A 25270-nucleotide genomic window follows, 5' to 3' on the forward strand; every position below is an offset into this window, starting at 1 on the left:
TGTAGGGGCAATGGACAACTTTATTTACATCTGATGCTACTACAACAGCACGTGCGAAGGAGCTCAGCGAAGGAACACTAGGAGTCAAGACGAGCACTTACACTAATAAACACCACAATTATCGTTTTTCTGATGCACAACATGTAACAAACAACACGTTCAAAGTGTACATGGCATGCTGGTAAGGGCTACACAGTTATCGACAAAAATCATGTTTGTAAATCTGATGAAAAAAAAAAAATACGCGCATCGTTGTTTTCATGCGCGGTCTAAACCTGCGAGAGCCTGGCATTTAGAAGCGTATAGGATTGGGCATGATGGCGAGCGAAATGTCATGTCCTTTCCATGACTTTTGTAGCTTTTTTTTCGCTCCTTCCATGAGTCGGGTTAACCAGGAGGTAAAAAAGAAAATTCACAGGGACTCCTAATTCCATTATGTTTTGGCAATCATTAGCAGCTGTTGATGCCTTTATCGTAAGTGACGTCAATTCTTTCCAGCCAATTGGAATGCTCCGGTCTGGTGACGTCATGTCCCTCCGCCAATTGGGATGCTCCGAACTGATGACGTCGTTTCCCTCCAGCCAATCAGCCAGTGGGAATTCTTCGGTCTGACGACGTCACTTTCCACCAGCCAATCAGCAAATTTAGCTTCTGACGACACATTTTCTTCCCGATGAGGTTTTTTATGCTGTGGCGTTAATAGGTACCAAATGCAACTCTAGGGACCCTTATGTGACGCCTATTTGAGGTGACATCTTGATGTCTACTTTCGACACCAATAAGCAACCAATACCATGAAAGCGAACCATACTGAGGCTAGTTTGGCACAATGAGTGTGTTCTATGAGACAAAGTAGAGTGTGGAGATAAAAAAAAAATAAATTGCCCAGCCCGCACCGCCTATTTTCTATGAAACAGCAAAATACGACTTCCACTACACTCGCAGTCATGTACCTGTTAGAAAAAAAAAAGGAAGGCTTTGTCCAAGTGGCTGTCGCAGCACGCTGTATACTGTGGCGTTGCCAAGCCAGGCAAGGAATGAACTATGAGGCACGAGACAGCGATCACTAATGTGGAACCATAACCTCGGCCTGGGCAAGCGTTACATCTCGCACTCTCTTTTATACATACATAGCCGTGCGTATAATAAATGCGTGAAAAGCGGCGACATTATCAAACGCTAACACATGTAAAGAAGAGGACCCAGAGGCTTGTTGCGGGAGTATCACAAGTAGTACAGAGTGAACCAGCGTGGGTATTAGATATCTGCACCAGTGTCGCAGTGTAGGATAGGAACTTGCTAAGCTCTATGACTGTATCACAAATGCGCAAAAACAACAGGTTCAGTGGAAGCCGTGAAAAAAAAAAAGGTACGAGAAAGAGGTCACACATTTCGAGCTCCCTTTTTCACAAAACCCTGCATTTTTATTTGCCTCCTAGCAATTAAAAAAAAACAACGGTGTGCGCGTGCGCGTACCCAAAATAAAAATCGAAGTATGTTTTTTTTTTGCGCGAAACCGTATGAAAACCTCTTTGCAATCATGATCTTTCTTGCGGGTCATGTGTGATTGAGCTGTAATGGACAAGACGACAAGAAAAAATCGAAATAACTAGTTGCTGTTACTATGTGTACGTTTCCATACGCTACCAAGGTCATTCGAGCAGAGTAACCGAGTTCATGGCTACCTGCGTTTCGAGGTTCAGCGGCTACCCAGTCTATCGGTGTGCAATGGAATCTTTTTATTCGCGTATTCCTGCTAGTTAGAGGCCGAGTTACGCCACCCCTTTTACATGCGGAAAGAACTGTGTCGGAACCATTTCGTTCGAGCACTTAGTTCCCGGTAGGAATTAATGCATGCCCTTCAAGGAATAGAACCTGCCTGTAGATCTACCTTAAACTTTGTTACATCTGGTCTCTAACGTGAAAGTTTAAGACAACTTGTTGGACACCCTTTTTTATTTGAGAGATTCCTCTTCAGCCCCGCTTTCCCGTGTTCCTCAGAAGCACACAAATTTGAAAACTAAAGCCGAAGCCGTAGCTGGGCTTAAGCCTCGAACACTATCGCGACGTCGACGCCCTGATAGCGACAACTGGTTTAACACATTGCCGTTCGCTAGTTGGCTGACTGTTCTTGGAAGAAACAGCTTTAAAAAGGAGATAAGAATGACAACCGCTGCGTTCGTCCTCTGGGCTTTCTTTACAGGGAGGGAGGCGGTCACGTGCCCATCAGTCGGTACGTCGGCGTGACTAGTCTGGCGACGCATCCAGGAATACAAGCGCACTAAAAGTGCGAATAGGGACCAATGGCCGGCACCCGCGTTTGCAAACATTTTCAGCCTGACGTAAACTGGCTATTGTAATTTTCGTAAGGGTGGTCGTCCCCTAGCCTGACGCTTCTGGCCTTTGTCCCGTATGGGACGTCAAATCAGTGTTATGGCGGCATGACATAACTAGAATTGCCGCCACATGTCGCCATTGGTTTCTCTACCCTGTGGCGTCACATATGGCACAGCGAATCACCGTTACGTCGAAATGGTTTCACCAGATATGGCGCCAAATTCGAATGGGAGAACTTTGTGCAGGGCAGCTCTTCAGAAGGACATGCCGGTGCGGAGCACGGCGACCTTCTGCTTCTCACGCTTGATGCACTTTCCCCACCAGGATCGCTTTTCGCACACCTCGCGGTGCTTGAAGACGAAGCACTTGGTCTGCACCATGTTGAAGTACAGCTTGCCCACCATGTGGGACGCCCCGTTGTTGGCCATCTTCAGGCAGCTCCGGAACCTGCACGGAGGAGGGAAACACTTGGCAACTCGCTGGGCTGAGAGCAAGTCTGAAGTTTCATGATGACGCTGCGGAAGACGGGAACTTAGAGGCAAACAAAGAGGCTTGGAATTAGATTAGAGCAGCGCATCGACCTATGATTCCAAGGGCAGTGGGACAGCAGCCGGAAGCACAGCCGGAAAGCGGTCATCAAAGTGGAATGATGGGCTCTTGTCAAAAGATGTGATTGAGCTAGAACAGTTCTTTTTTAGCTTATCTTCTAGTTAGAAGGGTAAGATACGGGATCATTGTGGAGGCAGGGGTATAACAGTGACAAAAACCTGGCAATTGATTAGGAGGTTAGCCGGGATATATAGGGCGGCCTCATCTGCCCCCACACAGGATGAACTGGAGCTCATTAATAATAACCTCTACCCTGCAGTGGACGTATTCTGGCTATGATGACGACCACGACTGCGTAATATACGAGCAGAGCTGTAGTAATCAAATTTGATTTTATACCCCAGGCTCTATGGTTTGCTAAGTAAGCGGCTGTTATGGACGTGGACACCACCCCTCTCAAAAACTTATGGTGACATTAAATCGAGCTTCAGAGTAGTTTGCACTGAGAATCAACATAGGCGCAAAATAAGCTTGCATGAGGATTTTTTTTTTTTTTTGCGGGACTTCATGTGGACGACGCATTTTTAAACTTTCTTTTTGAGTAACAAAAAAAGGGGTAAATCTGGTTCTTCAGCAGAATATTTGGTCGATCAGGCTAGGGGAAGCTCAGTCGGTATACCCTCCTCTCCCTCTTCTTAACTTTCCTTACGCACGGAGGACGCTCTTGGCCTCATGTCCTCGGCGGTCAGCTCGAGACAGCGTGCCAAACCATAAAAGTGCAGACCGAACACCATCGATCCATCTACGCGGGCAGGAATGAGGCGGCTGTAGGTGATTCGGCAGGCTGCCGCTTCCCTTCGCGCGGCTATCGCGGAGGGCACCCAGGCATAGCACACGCGGGGCCCAAAACTCCCCGTCATAACAGAAAGGACACGCGCCGACCAGCCGTGAGACCATTGGCTGCAGGTGACGCCCTCTTCTCCTACTTCGTCCCTGCACTGTCTCCCGGCCAAGCCGACTCCGTCGTCTGCAGCAGCAGTCGCTTTCACCCGCCTGTCGGCCAGGGGGCGACGCTGTATGGCGAACTATATCCGACAGACGCGCCACACTGAGGCGAGAAGATCCCGAATAAGCGTTTTCGCGAAAATGTCCGGCAATTTTCAGACGCCCCTGTTTCACTGCTGCTTATTGTCTAGGCCGGTAACTCCTTACCCCGCGCGCACATAGCGCACGAGAGAAATAAAAAAAAAATGCGCTAAGCTTTCACTTAGGCTGCAAAGAAATTTCGTTGCCTTTGGACGAGCGACTTCGCTTCAGTACCGAACTGTCGCGGCGAGCAGGCGTTGTCGCACTTTTTCTGTCACGATCACTACTGGCACTTAACAAACGAAAGATGTACGTAACTCCGTTCGTGCTGCTAAAAATCGTCATACCTCTGATTAGACGCCAAGGGTATCTGCAACAGCTATAGTCGACGAAGCTCGCGAAAAAAAAAAAGCACGCTTAGCCGAACTCGAATACGCCTTCCAACAATGGCTCATACATCTTCAGACAGATGATGATGATTATGGATTTTTATGGCGCAAGGGCATCTAAGGGCCAAACAGCACCATGTCACAAGACATTTTCGACTACTCAGGGTGTGGTCAAAGACCAATTTTCCAAGCATTTCACCCCTGATAAGCCGAGCACCAGGCCAAGGGAAAGCTTGCACCCATTGTATCACCGGTGGGTAACTGGTGGCACTGGGATCGAACCCCGCACCTCCCGCGGATTTTTAGAAAGAGCCCCCTGTGTAAAGCACGTATTAACTCCATGCTTAACGGCTGGCGTCAGCCATGGCGTTAGAAGAATAGACGCGCCTCTACTAATTCGTTAGCATAGTATAGTCTCTCATAGATGTCAAAGAATAAATAGGACATGAGCCAAATGAACTTTGGGGGACTCTAGTTGCTTATTCATTAAAGTTACAGAATTTCATGCATGATTTTGCCCATAAATATCTTCCAGCTGTTTTTACTCCCGTTTCTACCTTTCTACCTGTTTCATCAGCTTGTAATCTGCATTGCTGTAACTCCGACGGTAACTGCAATAACTTCTTCCCCGTGCGATTGTGTCTGATAAAAAATAAATAAACTCGGCGCTTGGCCTTCCGTACTTCTTGCTTATTCAGACCTAAGTAAGCTCACTGCTATTTGTCCGAAAAGTGCAGATATATTTTATAAATAATTTTACGAATAACTCCGTCAATCAAACAGTCTTTATATACCGCTCAATAAGAATATTCGTTTTTCAGTGACACTCATTAGTGGTAAACGGTAAGAAAAGCGCCATTTATAACTGCAGTGGATGGCGATCAATTTCATCATCTTTATTGCACCCTTTGAAGGGTCAGGCCCTCTTTAGTCCTCTCTGACGGAGCACTCAGTGCGGTAAATTTGTTGAATGGAGGAAGGGAATCACCCACTTAGACGCCTTCATGTATATTCGAGCAGTTTCCGCGACCTGGCTGAATCCCGCACATGAAAATCGGCCCCTTTTATATTCCTCCGAGGACGTGTATCGGCAAATTTGAATAGCAACCAATCTGGCTGCCGCTGTTGTTCGCGGCCAAGTAAACAAAAACCGCGCCGCAACTCCTGAACAGCTTCAGAGCCCGAGGGAGAAGTTTTGCCTCCAGGGGAACGAGGGGGGGTGTCGCGCTTCGCTGGCTCGGAAAGCAGACGACGACGAGTCAGCTGTCGTCTGCCCGCGCAGTGTGCGTGCGTGAGTGCGCGGGCTTTTCCCCGAAAATGTCGATTTGCAGAAGGGCCGATTGCACCGAATGACGGCCATGTCAGCCACGATGGCTGAGCTCGAGCCGAGGGAGGAGATGGGAGGGCTGCGAACAGCCAAGGGGCGGGGCGGCGCAGCCGGGGACAAAACGGCAGCTCCCGCAGACAGTGGCGCCCTCCCCGCGGCGGCGTCGGCAAATAAACACACAGAAAAACGTCATGAGCAGGCCGCCGCCGCCTTTCGCGGCTAAGATTGGAACCGACCTCCAGAAAAATAGCGGTCGGCCGGCTTGCTAGATGAACTTGTCAGTCTTGACCCAGCCGGTCGGCTGTATTCTTTCCGCTCGGTTACGCAACGGCCGAGGCGTGTCAGTGAAAGAAGGCTCCTTAATACATCATTATTCTCCTCGTGTGACGACGGGAGCTCTCCGTGTCGCAACCATCTCCTCGCTCTGCTTTAGCCCAGTTTCGAATGAAACAATTCACCACCGAATCTTTAGTAACGCCAGTTATTTATTTATTTATTTATTTAACTATGCAAAACTTAATATTCTGGTCGCATTTTAGCGAAGCGCGAAAATCGTCTGGCAACAGTTTTGGTTCAGCGCTCTTCACTTCTGTCGTCTGCTCGTCGTCTGGTTCACATTTTCGCCAAGGTAGCGGTCAAGATGGGTGTGTTCGACGGCTACATTGCGTGGTTTTCAGAAACCGTTGCCGACAAGTACAAGCTATTCTGGAAAGCGCATGGAGGCGAGTTTGGCGACGCTGAAAGCGCGAACTACTTGTTCTCCAAGTCAATGGATGAGTCAGACGCGCGCGAGGTTTCTCGACGGCTGAAAGAGCGAGAGCACGTCTTCTTGAGTCCACGTTACATCATCAATTGCGTCCTTCTGGGCACTCGTAGCGTTCCTCAGAAGCCTCACGTGCTTCAAGGAAAGCCGGATGTTTCTCATAAGGACGACAAGCAGCCGCAGGAGCAGCGTGCGGAAAAAGAAGAGCCGCCGGTTGAATGCCTGCCGAAGATGCCCGGACCGATGTGCATAACGGACATGAACGACGGGTGCTACCGCATTCTTTTTAAGCCCAATGCATGCCCTGAAGTCTGTGAGGAACTGTGTGAGCGTTTCCAGAAATGTGACTGAGCACACAAACCGGCTGAAGAAGACAAACGAAGAAAAGGTTTGACTAAAGGATTTTGTGTTGCCGCCGATGCGAGGCCATTTCTTGTTCAACACGTTAAACACGTGCAGCCTTCTTGTTCAGCATTTCGTCTGCTTCTGGCAATCTTCCTTGTTCGTTAACTTCTTCACGCAGAGTTTAAACACATTTTTTTCTTTTTTTTTTTCGTAAAACAGCTTGGAGAGCGTCTCGCGACAGTTTTCGCAGAAGAGACTGACAAAAATTCGGCACCTGTTTGCATTCACAAGTGACTGTTCTCCTTAATGTTTGCGATCCGTTTTCGCCACTATAGTTGAAGAGCGAAACTGGACTGTTCTGAAATAAATGCATATAATTGCGATTTGCGTTTATTTTCTTGTTATTCACATTCACCAGTAGCCGACATACACTACGGTGAATGCGTAGTCGAGCGTGCATACTGTACGTGGGTGGTTTACCAGAAGGACAAGAATTGTCGAAACTGAAAGGATCACAGTCAGAGCCTAGGCCGAGGCTTTGTAATGCTGTTTCTGCGGTTAGCAATCACAAGGTGAGTTTATTCTTTATTTTTGATTATATTTGCCGTCGTGGGTTCGATAAAAAAGTGAGTAAGGTGGCGACAAAGGAATCTAACGACGCTGCGCAGCCAACGCACAATAAGCTGAGCGTCACCTTGTAGTGCCGGGAGTCTCACCGAGGGACGACGACCTTCGCCTTCTAGGCGGTGGGAAGCGACAAAGAGCACGCTGATGAGGTGCCACAAAGGAGCCGCCGAGCCGCATCGCCGCTAGAGGCCGCTATGCGATATTTCGGCGGATTTTTAAGGCTACGCACAAAGGCACGACTGAGGCATCGCGGTACCGTGAATATTCGCTGCTTAGCGGCTTACATTTCACCTCGGATGCGTCCTCAAAAGCGAACACTTGGAGAAACCTGCAGGCTTTTGGCAAGATCAAACGAGAGAACGTGGATTTCCTGTGCTTGGAAACACAGATGTATTGAGGTCCGAGAAAAAAAAAAAGCGGCTTTGTAAAAGTACAACATGGCGGAAGTGACTTACTAAAAAAAAAAAAACGAAATATTGCTTTATAGGTGGAGGGTATTTAAATCGAGGTGATAGTGTCCCAATATTTCAAACTTCAAAGTGGGCGTACAACAGAGTGTCGTGGTACAAAAACAGACTTCAAGAACCTCAACAAAGTGTAAAAGGGCCCCAACTAATGTAACCCAAAGATTTCAACGAAGACTGCAAACAAAAAAACAAACAAAACACTGTGATGGTAGAAAATAACCGCAGTGGTGTCGCAGTGGTTTGAACTCCCGCCTCGCACACGGGAGGTGCGGGGTTCGATCCCCATTGCCGCCGGGTGTACCCACCGGTGATGCAGTGGTTGCAAGCTTTCCCCTGGCCAGCAGGCGTTCGGCTAATCTGGGATGAAATGCTTGAGACGTGAGTCTTTGGCCCCACCTTGTACAAAGACTGCATTGTGCCGTAGCGCTGCTTGCCGAAATCTGACCTTGTGGCACAAAAAAAAGGCATAATCTATGGATGCACGGTCAGCGAAAAGACTCAATAATTCGGACGGGAATGCGAAAACGGACTTGTGCTGCAAGTCTTGAGGGAAGCGTAGGGGGAAATGACTGAGAGTATCAATTTACACTGTCTTTTCAGAACGCGTTCCGTTATGTAATTTAGAGGCACTGTGATGAAAACTCCATCAAATTATTGTTCGCAGTTAAAATTGATTATCAGGATTTTTATGGGTATGTTAACGTTCGTACGGTAGAAAACGGAGAATTTATGGCTGAAAAAAATTTTAATTTAGAAATTTTCCACGCACTCAAAACAATACTCTTGACGTCCTCACCGAAAAGAACTGGTTGCCACCGTAGCCTCTGAGATCCGCGAAATTAAATCGTAGCCGAGGCACACAGTTCAATTGCGAAAACGGCCCTTGAAGGCGACACTTATATTTCGTTATTTGGTCTATTTCAGCTTATAAAAGCTCCGTGTTCGGTGGGAGTGGTCTCTTTGTGACTAGAACGCGGTATCCTATCGATGAAGGCAACTTCAGTTTGTCCGCAGTCTCTCTTTAAGCATACATACGAGAGATAAAAACACCCCAGAAAATGTTTAGCGTGTGCATCAGTGTTCATCTTGAGAGCCGCACGCTTTTATAGGGCCCGTACACGTTACAGCTTGTTACAGGGCTCCACACAAGCTGACTGTTTCTCATTTACGGAAAAATAAAAATGATGTCTTTAGAGTAGCTTTTGTTTGCAAAGAGTAATAACGCCAGCAGTCTAACTTTTAGAGCGTGTTTACAGTACGGATGAGCTGACGAGCTATTTACCAGCTATATAGAGGCAGCTCCTAAAATGACATAAATAGCTGTCACATCTCGCTTCGGGGACGACGGTGAAATATCTGGGACTCGTAGTTTTTTTTTCTGTATGTGTTAAATGCGTCCGGTTAGGACACTCTGCTTTAATGACCTGTTCATTCTGCGGGCAATACATTGGTGGGATCATTAATTGCTGAATTGGTAGAAGCAGAAGGGGCTGAATGGATAGGCACGTGAAACGTCAAATGTGGCGAAAGAAGCCGAGCTTACAGGCGTTGGCTGCCCTACATTAAACAATATATTGATAGATTAGAAAGTGTCCAGAGAAAAGCTGTCCGATTTATTTTCAACAAAAACAGTCGTCATGAATCCCCCACACTGCTTCTGCAAAAAGCCGGCCTCTCTACAATCCACACACGAGCCAGACTGCTGCGGCTTAAGTTTCTGTTCCTCCTTTTGAATGATCGCACAAAACTTGATAAGACTAGATATCTGTTTGAGCCTAACACACGTGTCACAAGAACAAAACATGAAAAACACCTATCCGAATACAGATACCGTAGTTATACATTCAAATTTTCATTTCTCCCACATGTGATTCATGAGTGGAATATGTTGCCTCCAGAAATTGTGAACCAGATGTCCCCTGAAGCATTTGTATCGAAGCTAACAAACCATCTTGAAAATTATTAACAACAGTGTCACCATGTGCGTTTACGTGTATCTTCGTGTAAAATGAAAAAGTTCCTTCTCTGCTGTTTCTCTTTTTCTTTTTTTTTCTTTCGCACTTTTTCATATGTATGTAAACCCGATCCTGTTACGGCCTCAAAGTGAGGCCAACAGTGTGTACTAAATAAATAAAATAAATAAAATAAAGTATACGATTATGCACATTAAGCCATTGCCCCGTCTTCGATCTCCAAGGACCCCTGTCGAATCCGTCAGCATATACATATACTATTACTGTTCCTTTTACCTTCAAAATGCTCCTTTTTCCAGCAATTGACAGCCTGTGTCTTGACCACTCCCCCGTAGTGGGTATGTGCCATCTTTATTTGCAGCCAACCAACAAACCAAACACGCAGAGATCATGCGAAGAACACAAACTGGCGAATGCGGGCCCACGTTGAGCATGCCAAAGGCCGTTGTCTACCCGAGTTATAGTCACTGCATGCTTACGCCTCCTCTTCCAGTTCAATTCGATTTATTTCGCGTTTTTACCAGAGTACAAAAAAAAAATGCGAGGCCAAGCAACAAAAAGCTGCTGATTAGCAGCTTGACCTAAGTTGCTACCCCTATATTTGACAGGTTGAAGGGCGCTAACATGCAGCTTCTCATTGCAACAATTGTAGATGTCTGGATAGAAAGGAGAGATCACTCATACATATGCTGTAACACTCTCATTGGACACAATCAAGCTTACTATTTATAAGCGTACATGGGGACATATTACAGGCAATAAGAGACAACTAATAATTAACACTATTGGACATACATTGATGCATATGTTACACACTGCAATGCAACCCAAGCACTTGGCAAGTCATGTTACCATAATACACATCATAAAAAACGCACCATGTACATTTTGCTGCAATCTCACAGCAGAAAAAAAAAACGAAGTTACGTAAGACTTGATGCAATGAAATGTAAGGGAAGCCATTTAAAGCCACCATTAGATGAAGGACACAGAAATTATCAATACAATGACTTGACTATAAGACGGACTAGAATTTATCTCGAGAACCGAGAAAGGCGGCGAACTTTTCCCTTGCGCGTGAAGTTCTCCCCGAAGATGCTGGCCGCGCAACAGGGCGTACAATTTCCACCAGATTGAAAAATTCCGCTTCGTGCACCGCCACCGCCTCGCACACACTAACCAAGCGCTTTTTGATCGAACACAATAAGTGTTGCCAAACGTCGGAAGACGGAAGATAAACTAACATCATTTGTGCCTCTTGGTTTTTCAACGGAAATTGCTCTGTATCGTCACTGACTTTGGCTAATGACGGCCGTTAATGCAGTTAATCAAACCTTCTTCGTGGTTTCTTTTTTTTTTCTCACAGTGGTAGCTTTTACCAAAATGTTGGCATGATTGGCGGTCCGCACGACGAAGAGGGTGGAAAGGCACCGTTAGGGTCAATTTTTAGTGGTTTGGTTTGGTTTGGTTTGTGGGGCTTAACGTCCAAAGCGACTCAGGCCATGAGGGACGCCGTAGTGAAGGTATCCGGAAATCCCGACCACCTGCGGTTCTTTAACATGCACTGACATAGCACAGTACACGGGCCTCTAGCGTTTTGCCTCCATCGAAATGCGACCACCGCAGCCGGGATCGAACCCGCGTCTTTCGGGTTAGCAGCCGAGTACCATACCCACTGAGCCACCGTAGCGGCTAATTTTTTGTTTTTCTTTGACGTTACGGTTTGGCTCGTACAAAAACTATACTGTTTCCTTTTTTTTCAGTGAATTTCTTGTTTTTGCACCCAGGCTTACCGGCGGTTTTCGCATTTGTGTGAGTCCCTATATTTTACTCTTTGCTTTGTACGATATTCGTGCCATCTTTATTCCGTAATAGAGTACTCCTCGTTTCTTGATGTTGCTGCAGTCACAGCATATATGCGCAGTTCTCATGTATTCGAAATGCTCAACTGCTGAACGCATTTACTCAGACGCCATGACTACTGAACGAATCGGAATGACTGGTCTTAGGGCACGAAATAAACACAGTGACTATTTATTGTCCACACTGAGCGCGTGCAAGACGGAGACGAATCAGGCGTTAAAAACTAGACGATGCGATGCTTTTGGTGACCCGCCGCGGTGGCTCAGGGGTTAGGGCGCTCGGCTACTGAACCGGAGTTCCCGGGTCCGAACCCGACCGCGGCGGGTGCGTTTTTATGTAGACAAAACGCTAAGGCGCCCGTGTGCTGTGCGATGTCAGCGCACGTTAACGATCCCCAGGTGGTCGAAATTATTCCGGAGCCCTCCACTACGGCACTTCTTTCTTCCTTTCTTCTTTCACTTCCTCCTTTATCACTTCCCTTACGGCGCGGTTCAGGTGTCCAACGATATATGAGACAGATACTGCGCCATTTCCTTTCCCCAAAAACCAATTATTATTATTATTATTATTAGTATGCTTTTGGTCATTGCATCCGTAACACGCAGGCCCAAACCTTGAATTTCGCTCAACGGCCATCAACATTCCAACGTCCCCAACTTTTTCTTATAAATATTGCAGATTAAGAATATATCTTGCAAATTTAAAGGCTTTTTTTTTTCTTTTGAACCTAATTAAAAATCCGGGGGCTATACCAGTAGACGGTGATCGCTGGGCAGCCGCGCGTGGTTTGAAGTGAGACCATAAAGACACATCCGAGGGGGTATTGCACGAAGCGGCTCTATTGGGTCGCTCGAAAGCGTTCGAGCTCCGTCAGGGGGCGCTCCCCTCGTCAGCGCAGCGGGCTAACGCGAAAGCACTAGAGACTACGCATACTGCTGGTGCTATGAGCGACAGCCTTCGTGAGCGGTATAGCGCGCCCTTTTATGTAGGCGGCGTCAAGCGGCGATTGTGAGAGCAACGAAGTAGACAGGCGGATGGCATGGCTACCCGATTTAAAAACCGGTGGTTGCGGGTGCCTTAAAATCATCTGTTTATCCTTTCTTTCTTTCTTTTTCCGGATCTTGTTCACATTCTCACGATTTGCAACACCTGGCAGAGTGCTAAATATTTCGTTGTTTTTCTTTAGTGCAGGGCTGAACTAGATCGGGTATTTAATCTTTCCTTCGGAGCGTGTTTTTCATTAAGCTGCCAATCATGGCCCCCTTTTTTTTGTAATAGTTCCTGCCACAGATACTCTCATTTTTTGAAAAAACAGCGCACCTTTAGACACGGACTGAGGCAGATATAACGACACAGCGCTGTGTCGTTATATCTGCCTCTGTCCGTGTCTAAAGGTGCGCTGTTTTTCCAAATATGAGCTACCAACTAGCCCGTTTGACCACCCTTACAGATACTTTTCCAAGTTCGCTCTACCATCCCTAAATCCCAATGTCTTGCGGAGACAAACCATGCCCGCATCTACATCTGGATGCATGCATTCGCAATTCTAGCAGACTATGTTCGGTTATTGCACAGTTGCACAGCTTTTGTAATGCCATATGAATTTATTATACTCTCGAGGAAATTTCATCTTATTTAAAAAAATCCGGATCAAGCTTCAAAAAGCAGCTCACTGGCCTTCTGATTTACATGAAAAGTTTTCTGTATGGCCTGTATAATCAGCTCTTCGATGCAGGTAAGTAGCCGACTCCCCCCCCCCCCCCCCCCCCCCCCCCAATAAACTGCCTCTGCACACCCGGCTCTTCTTTAACGTAATTTTCCCCTTCCATTGCGTTTAATTGTTTATTTAATTGTTTCTATCTTTCACCGCTTGAGTTTTATTTACTGGTCGCTGTTCTGCTTCTTTTCTCTCGTTTAAGGCAACTTTTTTCAGATCCAGATACCTGAAACCCAAGGTGCCAATACCTCGTGCCAATACACATGCTCTTCGATATTTGAGTTCTTTCTATGTTTCCCGCTGTACCTCATGAAACAGCAAAATTCCCCGCTTTATCCCAACTGTCCACAAACACTCGTCAATGCGGAATGTGCGTTTACCCACTACCCACCCAGTCGCACTTACGGCTCCTCCTCTATACTGCAGCATCCCGCGCTCATATATAGGAGGGGCTCACATGCTGCGATTTGGGTTTCCAGCTAATGCTGGTTAATCACATCCTGCATCTTTTAGTCGGCCCTTGGAGGGTTGCCGTGCAAATGAACTTATCTCTCTCCATGTTCTGAACATGTGAACTCGGGCTTCGATTCTGGCAGTCTTGATGCCATAGGTAGCATAAGAGGGCTCTCGCACAGTTTCCGCCCTCGCCGTTAGATGACGTTCCACGTCACACTCCCGGTAATATGGGACGTGCTACGTCCACCACTATGGACGAGGGCAGTGGTGGTGAACACTTTCAAGTTTCGGTTACACTGCACATAAATACTCCCGAAAGCAGAAGACTGGACAGCCGTCGCCGTAGCTGAGTAGGTAGAGTACCGGACGCGAAATTCGGAGGTCGTGGACTAGGGCTCCAACGACGGCATGTGATTGTTTTTTTCTGCTTTCAATTAAATTATAAATTAATTGAACCAGTAATCTTATTTTGATCAACAGCACAAAAATTAATAAAAAAGAACATTCCCTATGCTGCTTGGTTCGGTGACTCTTGGCTTCCATCGCGTACGTCCGTATTTCCGAGCGGGGGAGGAACGCGTCTCCAATAGCCGTGTACGTGGCTCGCGTGCCCGGAGTGAGCCGTATGTGGAACGAACCGTGGCACAGGCGCACCCACGCCTTCGACTTGGTAAAACAAGAAGCCGGTCCGGCTATTGCATTGTATGGTATTTCTATGAAGCTAAGTACATAGGAGTGCCATATTTTCTGTGTACGTGCGTCAGTAGAGACGCTGGACACAGACTCCGTTTTCAGCGGCCTTTTTCGGCCGCCGTTAGGTACGCGGAGCTGTTGAAGGTTTGGTTTTAGCTGGAGGCGCGCAGAAAGAAAACGCTTTGTTGCAAAGCTTTTGTGTTCTTTATTGCTCGGCAGCGGGCGGGAAGGGGCCCGCTCGGCTTCTTTCTACAGGTGCCGCTGATAGGATCAACAGGTCCACCTTGGCTCCCGAGTGTCTCGCTGATCTGCGCTCAGATTACCGCAATGCTTCGGGCTGCTTCCTGTGTCGTTCGGGGTGGACCTTTAGTTCTCTTCGTCTTGGAACGTGGTAGACACCTATAGGTTGCCTCGCAGTTAACTTTTACGGCTGTATAGTGACATCGCCGGAACTGGCCTCCCGCTGTACAGGGTCGTTCAGAGAGGATAATGTCATACCACGTCGGCCAAGCATCCGTTTTAACGTCGTTCAGACTAAACTATATCCAGATAGCTCTTGCTTTTTTTTTTAAAGCCAAGCAGCGACAAATTTTGTGCCACCGACAGCGCCCGACATCCCCAAAGGTTTTCCCGAAAATGTTTGCCAGCACTGATCGGACACCACCTGACAGACTCCCTTGTATCGAATCCCTGAGGGCAATTAAAGTAATTTAACGTTCACGGGTCAGCCAGAATATAACTGACAGTTTTATTGCAAGTTTTGTACTGAACAAATAAAATAGTATGCATTTTGTTGCAGCCGATTTGTACTCTCCTCGCTAGGAAAAAACAAACAAACAAACGAAACATAGAAGAGACCGCCGACAAACACGTCACTACCATGCCTCTGAGCGCAGGCTTCTGGCGGAGCAAGTTAGGACGAAAATGATGGACGCGCGGGGAGTTTGTCGCCGCTTAGCAACAGGTTTATCCAGCTATTTCAGCTCGGACCAATCTGCGGCAGCCTCAGCTGCGTCCGGGGCTGTGCTCTTGAGTGGCCAACGTGTCCCATGCGTGTGACCAATTGTACGCTAACCGTTCAGGTGCACTATAACGGACGTTGTCCAAATGCATCAGAGTGACTCATTCCTTCTTCCGGAGGCTAGTTACGCGCATGCGCTAGGAGAGATCATCCTGCCGCCATGGCCAGGGTCCTGTGCAGCTAGAGACTGCCAGTTGACCTCTACCTTGCCTATTTTGTGCACGTGGTAAGGCATTATAGCCCATGTGTACTATACCCTTGTGCAACTAGCAAGCTGACTATTTTGCTTTAGGCAGTTTTGCCTTTCTTTTCAGAACGGTTTTGTTTTGAGCAAAATGCAACTTTTCGAGCTTTTGCCTAGCGCAGAAGTGTCGGCTTGCTATAGGCAGGCCTCCAGACTGCAGAGATTTAGAATAAAAATTAGAAGTTAATCATATGAAAAAGCCATGCATCAGTACTATTATTGAAATAACCTCAACTGCATAAAGTCCCATCTTGAACATTTCCGAATCGACAAGTGCCTTTCGTAATAGAACGCGTTCTAGCGCAAGTTGGTGCATAGCTTGAGTCTGTGTGCTGTCTTTTGTGCGCTTCATCTACTCAAATCTTTCGTAAGTTCCAAACAGCCAAGCTGCAACGAACTACACTTAAGTTTGGAACTCAGTTCAAAAGCCCTGGTGCCATTCATCATCAAAGACAGGCCCCCACTGCTTTTGAGGGGGTGGGGGGCACGAATCATTGAGCGGCTGTGATACACGGACGCTCCTTGGGCGCGTGGATCGCTCGAAGAGAACGGTCGAGGAAACAGAACGAAGCAACTTCAGCGCCTACTTGCGGTCGACCTTCACCCCGGCATTCTCGCGCTGTACTGTACATTAATAGAAACGGAAATAAAAAAAATAGAAAAAAAAATCAGAAAATTTCGGTTTCGAAGCTTCAAGTGCGAAAATGCGCTATGTTGTGTGCAAACACTGTATTCGCAAGAACTACCCGCATCGAGATGATAGTTACATTATCAAACGCACTCCAATCCAATGCCTTCAAATGCATGGCATGCATGGGAGAGCGGCGACCCGAGTCAGGCGTCTTCACACCGACCTCCGTGTTACGTACACGTTACTTGCTTGGAAAAAGGACTGGCGCAGAGGGGCCACTCACCATCGGTATAAACCATGTCCGACTGATATACAGCTAACTCTGTCCCGTGCCAACGGCGGTCACCACCTTCTCAGCAAATTTCCGAATCTCACGTATCCTATCTGTGTGTCTGTCATTCCCGACAATGGTTCCCAGGCTTCTCTTGGAATCCATTGCGTGTCGTTAACAGAACATCACTTTTCTGTTCTCAGAATGACACATGTACCGGTATCGTGCATATGACGTCATTACAGCTAGTATACATAAGCTCAAGTTATTTCTCTGCTCTACGCTGCTCTCTATTTGTACGTGCCGCCTTCATTTCGGCATTTCGCTAGGCCTTTCGAACTCAACACGACACACTCTCAGCACAGAGAAAACAGTATGACCACCAGGGCATGCGAATGTCCCTCTGTGCGCCACAATCATTCCGCGCGAAGTGTACAGTCGTCATAGACAAATACCAGCGGGATGCGGATCCGTGTTAATTTATTCGTGCGCGTTCATGCAACGTAGTTCACTCAGTGGCATGGAAGCATTAGCTGGGAGCATGCATACTCCACCCGCTGAGACGAATATCAGCTGGCTGGGTAGCGAGACAAAGCAGACATAAATGTTTTTCGACGATTCCGCATTCCGTAAGCTTTTCTCCAGGACTGTACCAACGACCCACAGTTAAGTCGCTCGCGCTATTTCGTCAGAGAGCATTTATCTCCCTGCCCTAAATGTCCCGGACTCGGCGCAACCTTCTTGCTATTGTCTCAAGCCAGGAAGGAATAGCGCGAAATGCAAGAATTTAATGCTATTGATTTCAGAAACGTTTCGTGATATCAATAGAGGTTTATTCATAGAAAGTCGCGCAACGCCTTTCATAAAAGAAGCGCATCAGATTGCAGCGTGAGACGAAGAGCGCGCTGGTTACCGTGCTCTACACTATACCAAACGGCCGCGGAAAAGATTGCCCGAGGTATTCAGAGTCCGCCGTGAAAAGATTAAAAAAAGCTGGCCTTCTCTGTGCTGTGTCTTATAGGTGTTCTAAATGCTCAAGATTTACATAACCTGCGCCAGCTGCCCCGACGAAGGAAACTGTAGTTTGGTTATTAATATGCGGCAGGCATGTAATGTCAGCAACAAATGAAACGCGAAGAGAACTCAAATATCAACACATAAATACAGGCAAATTAGCCGCTGAAGAGGAAATACAAGCGAGGTTGATTAGCGCTTCTAAAAGACAGTCTCCGCGCGTCTTAGCGAACTTAGCCTGCTCTAGGACTGAGTTTCCCCCGGCTAAGACCTTCTTATTTTGTTCTTCGTGCTTCAGTTGTCTTGTCCGCATTTGATTGGTTGTTGAAAGTACAGTCGTGTCCCAATAATTGGAACTCTAAGGGAACCGAAAAGTAGGCGGAGGAAGAGGGGAAAAAAACATTATTTAAAGCCAGCACTAGGGCCGAGTGAAGAATAGTGCCTGCTCCACCAAAGCGCGCTTATATCCTGCCGAGCTGGAGTGAAGCCAAGCACTCCAGGAAGGAGCGGGAGGATTAGCCGGAGTTCGAATTCACTGGAGTCCTTTCAATGTAGATGATCTTGACGAGACGAAAACTTCAGTGCGTTGTTATTCGTTTGCAATTAGCCCAAACAGCAGCACTACTGGCATGTTGATAATAATAATAATTGCTTTTTGGGGGAAAGGAAATGACGCAGTATCTGTCTCATATATCGTTGGACACCTGAACCGCGCCGTAAGGGAAAGGATAAAGGAGGGAATGAAAGAAGAAAGGAAGAAGAGGTGCCGTAGTGGAGGGCTCCGGAATAATTTCGACCACCTGGGGATCTTTAACGTGCACTGACATCGCACAGCACACGGGCGCCTTAGCGTTTTTCCTTCATAAAAACGCAGCCGCCGCGGTCGGGTTCGAACCCGGGAACTCCGGGTCAGTAGTCGAGCGCCCTAACCACTGAGCCACCGCGGCGGGACTGACATGTTGGCTGAGTTCAAATAATCCAAATGTTCGAAGCACGCGAGTTCAAATGGTCTAATGCTTTAGGAGTCCAGATGCTCCGGTTACTCAAATTTTTGGTATCACCACACGTTTGTTAATTTCGGTTAGTATGGCTGCCTGGACACGGAGGCATCCATTTAAATCAGGCTGCAGGTGCCTTGGCGAAGGCATGTCATTAATGGTCGGTCATTACTCTCCTCTCGCCCTGCGCATATATTAATGCGGCCAGATTTCGCAGGTTTATGCTATTGAAAGAATTTGCAGCCGCCTCAGCGCTTCATTCTCTTATGTCCCCCTGGTGCAGTAAAGAATGGCGATCGCGCAAGTTTGAGGCTTCTTCCACGCGTCTGTCTGCGTTGCCTAATACCCTCAGTAAACATCTACCTCCATTGATCTGGTCTGACGGTCTCCCCTTTGTTTCCGTTCTGTGCTGAAACCGAAACAACGATAGATAATTTCTTGCTGTCCTGTTGCCGCTTCTCCTCTTTACGGAGGCACCTGTTAGAAATGCGCCCGTTTCAACAGCTCTGTCTGAGTTAGTCTACTGGATTTGTTCTCTTTTCTTGGTGCTTCTACGGTTGGGCACAGCAATATGGATGCGCTCTCCACCATTCATCCCTAATCAAACCATCCAAAACTCGTGCTTATAAAGTCCTCTTCCCATTTTCAAGCACCCATCTCACAGCAGTCAATTTGTTCTGAATTTTCATCCCCCAGACAGCATTAAAGAAAAAAATTTCTGAGCATCTGTCAGTCTCCGATGCGTCTCGGCCAATCTCCTGCAGTGGGTATGCGCCATTTTTTTCCTTGAGGACAACACAACTATCATCTATTCCTTCCTGTTCTTCCAGCTCCACCTTGATAATGTTGCATTCAACAGATGCTGAACTAGACTACAAAAAATGCTAAAGGCTGACTCTATGAATGTTAAGACAATATGCAATTACGAGGGGGCAGACAGTCGCAGCGTCGCAACGCAAGCGATGCCAGCAAGAACGGCGATAGCGGGCCCGGAACTTGAACGCCGGTGCATGAGAACCGAGTATTAGGCAAGCGCTTCCCGCGCAGGCGTCGCCTGCATGAGGTTCTTTGCAAGGGGTGTGCGTGAGTACTGCAACCGCGACGATACTCCGGAGTAGCGTCGTTCCGGAAAAGGAACGCCAGTCCTGCGTGGACTCCGGATGCCGAGCGTATCGCGTTCCACCAGGCTCCTGTATGCTGCATCCGAACCCTCTGCATGCCAAACCGCGTCATCGAGATCCCCCGTGCCGCAGCCGCTTCGCTCCTCAAGTTCGCGTATGCTTGAGGCGCCCACGGCGTTGTGAATCGTCACACAGCGATACAGAGGGCAGTTGCGAGTTGGTTACTAAGCCGGGCATTAGTAATTTAGCCATATAACCAAAGCGGCAATTGGGGTTAGTTCGTGGAATGTATCATTTCAGTTAGCGTGCTTCTACATCAACCCGAAATGGTGTCAAAACACAAAAAAAGCAGGGGAAGTGGAGGGTGGGGACACAACAACAGATACATTGCTCATACTCGCGTCTATTTTTAATCAAGACAACAGGGAACCTCAGTGGTGGCCTAGTTTGTTGAGCACCCGGCTCCAATGCGTGAGGTGCGGAGTTCGATCTCCAGTGTCACCGGTTACCCACCACTACAAGTAAAGCTTTCCATTGGCCTTGTGCTGGGCTTATCAGGGGTGAAGTGCTTGGGCAATGGGTCTTTGACCCCAACTGGAGTAGACGAAGAATGCCTTTGCCATGCGCTCTTTAGCCAAGCTGCCATTACACCATAAAAAATCATCGTCATCAAGATAGCAGGGCGTGCATTTACAGAATTAAAATTATGCTCATGCCCCGCTAGTTCATGTAACAACAACAGCTGTCATTAAGCGATGCTAGATGTGCGCATTAACGCCCTTGCTAGCGGCGTTAGCACGTATACACCTTTGTCAAAAGTGAGAGAGTCCAAGGGCCTTTCTTCTGGCCCACGCTGTGTGGCTCGTTGTGAGTCGCCAGCGTTGTTACAAATCTTTTGAAGCCGAGAGGAACTTTTCGTTAACCCTCCGGTAGATAGGACTCCCAGATATGCAACAGGAGCCTCTCTACATGACGACATGGAAGTGAACCCTTTGGACTCCGTACTTTTGACACAGGCTGAACCTCTGGTGTGGGTATACAAAGTTTTCTTGGCTGCCTGGCCTGGACTTTGAACACGCATGATTTTGCATATTAACTTCTTGTTGCCGTGATAAAAAAAATGGCTGTGAGCGCGCGCAGTGTCTTTGTTGGTCACCTCAGATATGTCCATTGCTGAGCCATACAGTTGGTGCATTTGCGCAAAGGTTTGTGTAGTGTCTTCTTAACATTCTACGCCGGTGCTAAAATAGCTGAGCACGATTCGAGAAGTGACAGAGGCCCCTTAAAGAAGGCTCTGCAACGGATACCATCGATCAATTGTTGTGACGTCGCGGTAAACCGCTTTGCAACCTCTAGCGAGCTCTTGTTGGCGTCTGTGGCAGGTGGTGGAAGGCGGTTGGCCGCGACGTCATGACAATAGCTCGACGGTAACCGTTGGATCGTCTTCTTTGAGGGGCTTTTGTCACTTCGTATTTTAGTTGCATCGGGTATAGTTGGCTTTCTGTTTATTCGGGAATATACCCGCATTTTTTTCGTGTATGTGTGCGCTTGGCTTAATGTTCTTGTAGTAGCGCGCTAAATGAAATAAAATTGTTCACTATAATAGGTTCAACTGAATATGGTGCATAATACAAGCACTGTGGCCGCCACACGACACCAGCATCGTTCGCGAGGCTCAGACGAGGCGGCCGCCGGGCAGGGACGACACGCGCGGGTCGAGGCGCCAACCCTTTTAACAGGAGTCAAACGGCGGGCAAGCGCACAGCTCGAGGTCGCGACGGCGTTCGTCGAAAGTGCAACGCTCGACGGATTTCTTTCGCCGCTGAAGCAAGCCACGAACAGCACAGAACACGAGTGGTGGGCGACCGTTATAGCACGTGCGGAGCGTGAGCGCCGTTGCCACCGATCAAGAGGCGTCAACGCATGGGCACGTCTTCCTTCTTTCTGCCCCTTGGCGAAAACATATTGGAGCATGACACCTGTACCCGCCGCGGTGGCTCAGTAGTTAGGGCGCTCGGCTACTGATCCCGAGTAGCCGGGTTCGAACCCGACCGCGGCGGCCGCCTTTCGATGGAGGCGAAACGACAAGGCGCCCGTGTGCTGTGCGATGTCAGTGCACGTTAAAGATCCCCAGGTGGTAGAAATTATTCCGGAGCCCTCCACTACGGCACCTCTTTCTCCCTTTCTTCTTTCACTCCCTCCTTTATCTCTTCCCTTACTGCGCGGTTCAGGTGTCCGCCGATATAAGAGACAGATACAGCGCCATTTCCTTTCCCCAAAATCCAATTTGCATTTGCATTTACATGACACCTGCGCACGTTAATATTCTCCTGAAATCGTGATCTTCGTCGTTGTTGATGTCATTATAATATTCATCGTCATCCTAATCATTATCATCGTCGTCGTTGTCATTGGCTCTGTGACGTCCACTGTAGGATGAAATATTTTCCCCAGTAATCTCCAACTATCCGTTTCCTGCATCAGCTACGACCACGCTGTCCCCGCAAGTTTTCTGACCTCACCTTTCCGCCTGACTGTATATTTAACGTTTTCTTCCTCTTGAAATTCACTATCTTGTCTTAAGAGACCATCGGTTACCTTGCTCACTTATTCTTGCTAATCTCAGGTAGCGTATCATCAACTCGCTTTTGTTTTCTGACCCACTATATCTCTCTTTCTCATAACGTTATCCCTATAACTTTCCTTTCTATAAAAGTATCTCGTTGGACTGTCCTCAGATTAATTTAAAACCTTTCCATCAGCGTCCAGGTTTCGATCACGTATGCGTCAGTATTGGCAAGATGCTACTAGCATGTACTTTTCTCTAAGGAGTAACGGTAAGCTGCTGTTTCTAAGCTGAAGACGCCTGCTTAACACATTGCGCCCCATACTTAGTTACCTGGTTATATTTTTCTTGCGGTGTGGGACTGCTGTTGCAACTTGGCCTACACGGATGATAATAATTATATTGGTTTTTTTGGGGAAAGGAAAATGGCGCAGTATCTGTCTCATATATCTTTGGACACCTGAACCGCGCCGTAAGGGAAGGGATATAGGAGGGAGTGAAAGAAGAAAGGAAGAATAGGTGCCGTAGTGGAGGGCTCCGGAATAATTTCGACCACCTGGGGATCTTTAACGTGCACTGACATCGCACAGCACACGGGCGCCTTAGCGTTTTTCCTCCATAAAAACGCAGCCGCCGCGGTCGGGTTCGAACCCGGGAATTCCGGATCAGTAGTCGAGCGCCCTAACCACTGAGCCACCGCGGCGGGGTATACACGGATGAGCTCTTTACAGCTTCCAGATCTCTAAACTGATGACCTCTTCTATGCGCTTCGAGGTTACTTCGTCCTCTTCTTAAAGCGATGGATGCATTAAGGAATTCTACGGAGTAGGGCCACCGTTGCTGTCGTAGTATGTCCGATCCAAAAACTATGGTGTTAATTTGCAGCCCAAACATAATTCAAGAAAATACTTAAAGAAACAATGGATTGGCAGATTTCTGACCATGTTTTTTGTGCTGCTGTATACACTCTGTATGTAGCGGGCACCTAAGAAAGCTTCGCAAGAGGAACGTCGGTTGAACTGGGTAAAATAGTTATTGCAGCTTGCCTGCAATAAAATGTACTTGCTGCCTCCTATGTTCAGTTCAGGTAATCATCCGAAGAGCTATATGTTAATCTTAAAAAGGTAACATCTACTGTGGTTACTTTACCTCCGGTTGAGTTCCTTGCGCTCCGGAAATGATAGAAATGATGATTCGGAGAATACGAATAATTTATTTTTGTTCCTCGCGTTTAGGCAAATTAATGAAAAACCGGGTGCAGGACGTTTGCAGAATTTGAACATATTTATAACCCATGGCAAAAATTTTGCGCAGGTGATACAGGGTACCTTTCAGAGCGCAAGGCATGATTGTCTAGACCGCTAACATAAGTACGCATTGCCGGTAAGCTTCCTTCCCTTTCAAATTCCACCTCACTAAAACACCATTAGAATATTACCGTTCAACGCTCATGTCGCCGATAACTCAACCTGTTGAAAAGCACGTCCAGAAGCTGCACTTGGCAAAGGAGTGCTATTTCTGAGCTTTGAAAAGAAACTCTGCTGGTCTTGGTGTAGTCATGCACAGACTGTGACACCGCAGTCAACTCACCCATGATGAATAAGCCTAGCGGACTGTTCGGATGTTGTTCATCAAGCGCTGTTGTAGTCACTGGATTCCGGTCTCACCAGATGCTTGACAACGGCACTCAACACTACGTTCGAGTATTAGAGTGCCACCCGTGCTCAACACGGGCCCAAAAAAACATGCATGACCGCCAGCGGCAGAGCGTGAGAAGGAGCGGGTTACTGACCTCTCGTCGCACTCGCAGTGGCTGAGCGTGTGCAGCCGGTAGTTGAACAGGTGGAACTTCCTCTGGAACGCCTCGATGGTGAACGGGCAGTGGTCGTGCTCGCGGCAGCAGCGGTCGGCGCGCGAATGCGCGCCCAGTTCGTTGAGCTTGCGTGCCGAGCTCCCCGAGCCGCACCAGTTGGTGCCCGGGTAGAGGAACAGGTCCCTTCTGCGCCTCCGACCGCCGCCTCCACCGCCGTCTTCACCTCGCTGCAGCCTGCGGCAGGCCCTCGCCAGGCGCCTCCATTGGAGCAGCTCCTGCTGCCGCTCGTCCAGGTCCTCGACGTCCCGGAAGATCCTCACCCCGAGGCAGCCCGTGGTTCCGTTGGCTCCGCGGGCGCACTCGAAGTCGGCCGAGAAGTCGTCGAAGAAGCGCTCCAGGGACTCGGCGTCCCGCAGCATCTCGCACTGGGACAGGCGGCCGTCCCGCAGCACGGCCTGCAGCAGGCGGCGGCCGTCCGACACCTGCCTCAGCAGGAGGGACTCCTGCGCCCAGCTGTCGACGGCCGTCAGGTCACCGTGGTGGACTCGCGTCTCCCGCGTGCCGTCGTCCGTGCGACGCTCCACGACGAAGCTGGGTCCGGTGGCAGCCCGCGTGGCCGCGAGGGCCGCGAGCGCGGTGAGCAGCCGCACGCTCCTCATGGGCCGCCTGCGGTGTGCGGCGCCTCCTCCGGAGACTCCGCTTGGCGGCGCCCCTCCCCCTCCTCCCCCCTCCTTCGGAGGAGTGCGTCATCCCGGAGGGGAGGATGCTCGGGGCGTCCCTTCAGGATGCGCAGAGAACGCCGGCCGGCCTGCCTCTTTCTTTCTTTTTTACTTTTTTCTGCGTGCATCGCGATCGCATCCGTGATGAGAGGACGAGGCGCAGTTATCGCGGAAGGACGCCCAGGGTCTTGCGTCAACCGAGTACGGATTCAAAATGAAAACGACAATAACGACTGAACGTGCTTCCTGTCGCTATGTAAGTAAAAAAAATGCGTACAGT

General features: G+C 48.3%; 1 protein-coding gene across 1 annotated transcript; it reads right to left on the reverse strand.

The window, feature by feature from the left end:
• Positions 1-24963, reverse strand: LOC144120615 (uncharacterized). Its single transcript, XM_077653211.1, has 2 exons — positions 24251-24963; positions 1-2784 (listed from the first exon to the last, which is right to left on the reverse strand). Exons 1-2 carry the CDS (start codon positions 24928-24930, stop codon positions 2592-2594), a joined length of 873 nt encoding a protein of 290 aa, XP_077509337.1. The 5' UTR covers positions 24931-24963; the 3' UTR covers positions 1-2591.
• Positions 24964-25270: the final 307 nt, after the last annotated feature.

Source organism: Amblyomma americanum, chromosome 2 (assembly GCF_052857255.1).
Source record: "Amblyomma americanum isolate KBUSLIRL-KWMA chromosome 2, ASM5285725v1, whole genome shotgun sequence".
NCBI classification, from domain to species: Eukaryota; Metazoa; Arthropoda; class Arachnida; order Ixodida; family Ixodidae; genus Amblyomma; species Amblyomma americanum.